General features: G+C 47.0%; 1 protein-coding gene across 5 annotated transcripts in view; it reads right to left on the reverse strand.

Annotated features, from left to right (window-relative positions):
- Window positions 1–3,604, reverse strand: part of EIF4E (eukaryotic translation initiation factor 4E) — a 29,854-nt gene extending 26,250 nt beyond the window's left edge. Inside the window, exons 1-3 of one of the 5 annotated variants that reach the window (XM_010586176.1) lie at window positions 3,387–3,604; window positions 2,635–2,728; window positions 1,671–1,800 (exon numbers count right to left, since the gene is read on the reverse strand). In XM_010586176.1, coding sequence (XP_010584478.1) covers window positions 1,671–1,724 — 54 coding nt within the window. In that variant the 5' untranslated portion in view covers window positions 1,725–1,800; window positions 2,635–2,728; window positions 3,387–3,604. Of the gene's footprint in view, window positions 1–81; window positions 138–1,670; window positions 2,729–3,386 lie in introns of those variants that run through there. The other 4 variants (XM_010586175.1, XM_010586174.1, XM_010586173.1 and 1 more) reach the window with 4 other exon arrangements.
- Window positions 3,605–5,166: the final 1,562 nt, after the last annotated feature.

Raw genomic sequence — 5,166 nt, forward strand, 5'->3', positions numbered from 1 at the left:
CGACGGCGGCGGGAGGACGAGGAAGGAGAGGGGCTGGGGGGAGAGAGAAAGGCGGGCGGGAGAAGGGAATGAAACACTCACCGGTTCCACCGTCGCCATCTTAGATCGATCTGATCGCAGAAGCGCCGCGGGGAGGGGGAAGGGGCGGATAAAAAAACCCAGCTTCAAACCCGGTTGGCCGCCCGGCGGTCACGTGAGCCCGGCGGCCGTTTGGGAAGGGGGAGGGGAGGCGCCCGCCTTCGGGCCCCCGGGCGGGGCGCGGGGCCTGCCGGGAGCTGTAGTCGCCGAGCGCGGCGGAGGCCGCCAGCCCCTCCCCCTCCCTCTCCCGGCCCGGCGCCGTCACGTGGGGAGGAAGAGGCGGGCGGCGGCGTGCCGCAGAGCACCGGTGTCAGCGGACGGGGGGTCCCGGCTTGGTTACGGCCCGGCTTCCCCCCGAACGCCGGGCCCGTGGCCCGTTCAGTTCGTCCGCCCGGGGCGGGGCTGTGTGTCTGGTTCCAGCTGCCCGCTGCCACCCCGGGAAAATCTACCGGCGTCTGAGCGCCGATTTAAACGCCTCATTCACCACAGAGGAGTCCAGTATTTCAGATCATGGGCTTTATTCGTTTCGTTTAACTCGAGATTTTGCCAATTCCGCATTTAATTGACCCGGTACTCGGACTGGACCGAGACACGGCCGGTGCTTTAGCCTCACCAGGCAAAAAAAGGTAGCCAACAGAGAAACGCGCTCCTCCTCAAACCTGCCGGCCAGGAGGTAGCTGGGGCTTTGGCGCTGGAAGGCCAGCGCGTCCCAAGCGCGAGGCTGCCGGTGTCCGGGTACCGCCAGGCTCCTGGCCAGGAGGTACGGGGCAGCAGTGAACGAAGCCAGGAGGTGGGACGCCTTCCCTGTACAGGGAAATAGGCGCTCCGCAGGGCAAGAGGAAAGTGGGAGGCACTTCCCATCCCTTCGCCTCGCTTTCCCAGCTCTGCGGGAAGGCCCCTGTCAGCAGAGGTAGACCCAGCCCAACTAAGACCTCCTTTTTCTTGTGAAAGGATGCAAACATGGAAACGCACGCTACCCTCAGCCACCATGTCCGACTTCCCAGGCCCGTCAGTGGAGCTCGTTTGAGGTGCGTGGGAGAAGGGAAGGGAGAGGTGCTCTCCAGCCGAGGAAGGATTAGACAGGTTTGACGATGAAGGGTGCTGAAGCTTTGAATGTTATGAGGAAATTGCCAAGCCCTGGACACCTGGTCCAGTCACCTACATCAGGAACTTGGTCAAAGTGTGCTGCAGATCCCTCTTAGCTCACGGGCCCCAATTTCCCTCTTGCACCACGGGGAGCAGAAGAAGGTAATACTTGGCCAGAACTCTTCCCAGCACAGAAACGCAACACAGTCAGGCTGGGCAGGCACAGGCGTACAGCACTACCAGCCGAGCGCTTCAGTTGTTGGCAAACGAGGCACAGAAGTTCACAACTGTCAGCCACGTCTCTCTTGTCTGGCACAAAACAGACTGTCCCCAATAATTCAGAGCATCAAGAATTGTACTTAGCTCTAAGGACATGTCTGTACAAGGGCTGCACAGGCACTGCATCTCTTCAGGACAGCTCCAGACACTGTCAGCTCCCACCCTCCTGAGCACATGGGACACTATTCCTAAGCCCTTCTGGCAGTTTAAGGCACTGCAAGGGTCACCTGGGCACACTGTCCTCTAGCCAAATGTCTACTGCTTGGCAGGCCACAGAACATTTTGGGTTTTATCTGCTGTCACACCTGCACACAAACTGCCATGCGGATGTGTCTTCTTCCCTTGGTTGGGATGCGTCTGAAAGTAGAGAGGCAGGCTTACATTCAGCATGTGTGTGTCAGTAACAACTCTAAAGCTAGTTTACTAAAAAGCTGTTTCTGGGAGAGCAATCATGTCTGTTCCTATTTGCTCAGAAGACAGTATCTCAAAATACAGAATCCTGAGAGGTGGAGCCCTCTCAAAGAGAGGAAAAGACAAAGAAAGAAGGGCTATCATTATAAAACCAAGAGGCCTTAACACTTGAGACTGCTGATGTTTTGCTCCGCCGTTTCAACTGACTCGGTCTCTTTCCACCACCAGTTAGAATTATATTTCTGACCACAATAACTACAGGGGTTGCAGCAGTTATATTTTCCCCAGCCCTTGGCCTTCGATTAAATGAATTAGAAGTTCTGAGAAATTTATTCCAGCCACTATGGGAGAAAACTATCGCTTTGTCGTGTGCAAATAGCAGGGTGCAGCCCTGTAGAAATCAAGCACAAAATGAGACTTACCACAGCTGAAATTGTTTATGGTTCCACAGAAGATTGGAAGGCTGTAAAGGATATCTGAACTGCCACAGCATTCCAAATTTACAAAAGGGGTCTAAAAATTAAATGGTGCTATTTTAAGATGATCTTCAAGCAGTATAGTGGAGCCCCTATTTTAGACTGCTATTCATGAGCGAAAATGACACCTGATCAGAGGAACAGTAGAAATACAGCAGTACAAGAGGGAGAACTACTTTTGAGCTGTAAGTTGGTTCCACGAGAAAAGGCTCTAGCATTCCTGTGAGCCTCTGGAGAGGCATTTCATTGTCCTTCTGTCACAGAAAGTCTGGTAGGGGATCTGCACGCACCCATTCTCCTTTACCTGCTAAAGAGTTTGTTGGCAAGGAGGGTGTTTTCAGGCTTTGAGAGCAGGTTCATTCCTGCACGTTCATGCAGTACCACTTCTTCAGGGTGACCTAGAAATGGAGGCACAGCGTGAGGAACAGAGGGTTTGTAATTATAGAGGTTAAAATGCTTTCAATTCCCCCTAGAAATCTACACTTGAAAGTTCTCTCCCTCAAAATCACTTTCCAGAGTCAGGACAATATTGTTCATCTCATGACAGAAAGGAAATAAGAAGTTACATTCCTGACAACAGAGGAAGTTAAAGGAGGTGACAGAGGGATTGGATGCAACTTATTCAGCACTAAGTCTTAAGGTATCTGAGGAAGGTGTTGGGAAGAGGTGAGAGAAACAGCTATTTCAGGCAGAAATGTGTGACTGGAAATAAATATTCCAGATGCTTCAGACAGGTATGCATTCCCTTATCTGCTCCAAGTGGATGAGTTACCCCTTGGAAATGCAACTAAGACTCCTCAGGGAATTCAGTACATTTGTAAGGCAGAATTTCCCTCTACAAAAGTCATGTTGACTCTTCCAAGTAGATCATATGTGTCCACTAGTTCTATTGCCACCATAGTTTCTACTGATTTGCAAGGGAGAGCAAGCAGGCTTCCTGCCCCAGCCCATCAGGCACCCTGTCTTCCATGGAACTCTTTTTAAAAACTGACATCCCATTTACCATCCTGCAGACACCAGGTATTGGTACACTTTTAAAACTGTAGTTACACACACCTGTTAGCAATTTCCATTTGGTCCTAGTGGTTTCTTATGGTTCATTTTATCGGTTTCATCCATTCTCTCTTCAAAATCTCTTCCATTTCCAGGATATCCACTGGTGAACACTGGCTCGAATAGTTTATGAACTTCTCTGCAACGGCCTTGTTTCCTTTGAGTACTCCTGTTGATACCATGGTTATCAATTAGTCCAGCAGACTTCTGGAAGGCTTCCTTTTCCTAAAGGTTGAAGAAAGATTTATTATTAGCTTTGATTCCTTTGGGGGCAGACCCAATCTAACTGTTTTCTTACATTTAATCTGCAGGAATATGTGGGTGTTTTCTATTTTTTTTCATTTCAGTATTACTTCATCTTTTTTTTAAAGAAAGCTTCTTATTTCTAGTAGCCTCCTTTAGCCTGTTGTTCACCTGTGCTGTCTCCCTTTTGCCCATTCTCAAGCCTTCCTTAATAATCCAAGTGCGTATAGACTGTACGTTTCTAAAATGTGCCTCTTAAAATAGCTTCCTTACTGCCTCTAAGAATTTAATTTAGCAGCACTTTTACAGTCACTTTGTAACAAACTCTCTTATTTTTACATAGTTCCTCTTCTTGAAACTGAGGACAAATTTGCTGAATGTTTTGGCTGCTGCTGATCCTGTAAAGATACTGCATCACAGTATGTTAAGGCGGTTGTCACAGAATGGCTCTTCAAATATGAGTTTTCGAACCAGATCCTGAATGCTACTTAGGGTGAAGTCAAAAGCTGTCTATCTTCTCGTGGGCTTTCTAACAAGCTGTTCCATGGAAGAGACACTGAAAATGTCTAAAAAGTCTGTCAGTCTCTGTGTTACATCTAGGTGTAACATTTGTACAATCTACATAGAAGGAACAGTCTCCTGTTCCTGCTCTATTTTCTGCCCTTGCTGATCAACTTGATCCTTCTTGGCATTTCACTATTAGTAAACCAGACCCAATATTGGGTTGGTTAATTATGGAAGAAGTCAGTAATTATTTGTACTCCTCTAAAATCTCCCTGTTTAGGCTTGACATGTTAACCCATGCAGATATTATCTGATTTCTAGTAAGTTTGTTACTTTGATTTGATTTAAAGAGCAGCTTTTCCAAAACCAAAACAGTTTTAAAGGCAGGTGAACTTCCTGTCACTCTGAAATCTGGCCAATGCTTGACTAAAACGTTGCCTGGCTCAATAACTCCTACAGGGGCTGTGGTACTGTAAGACTGTTCCTGGAACAATGTTTATAGAGGTACAAGTAAATCCACATTCACAGATACACTGTGCCAGCAGAAAAAAGTACCAGGAAGGGCTTATGGTACTCAGGCAAATGGCTTTGCTTCAGGACTTCAAGATTTTTATAGGGCTCCAGACAGGGGATGGATATGTGAATGTTTTAATGAAAAGTATCTATTACTGGCAGTATCAGTACACAATCCTGAAGAGGGGCCATAGTCTCCAAGCCAATAGGGTGGTGCAAGGTATCATATTTGTTGTTTCTTTACTACTATGAGAGAGAATAAAGCTGCCTTGTACTATATTTGTTTGGAGATCACTGAATGGCCATTGGTTATAATGAAAATGTATTGGAACAGTACATTTTCTGCTGTATTTTTTCTATCATGGAATTAATTTTAGTGTTATGATTTGATTTTTATTTAACAAAGGCACAGGGTTCAATAAAATAATGTTTTATCTGCCACCTGACGTTTCTAAAGGAAAATACAAAAAAATGTATTTAAGTTCTTAACCTTTTATAATACTGTCTTATAAAATAAATACCG

This window comes from Haliaeetus leucocephalus, unplaced genomic scaffold (assembly GCF_000737465.1).
Source record: "Haliaeetus leucocephalus isolate CR32 unplaced genomic scaffold, Haliaeetus_leucocephalus-4.0 Scaffold140, whole genome shotgun sequence".
In the NCBI taxonomy this organism is placed as follows: Eukaryota; Metazoa; Chordata; class Aves; order Accipitriformes; family Accipitridae; genus Haliaeetus; species Haliaeetus leucocephalus.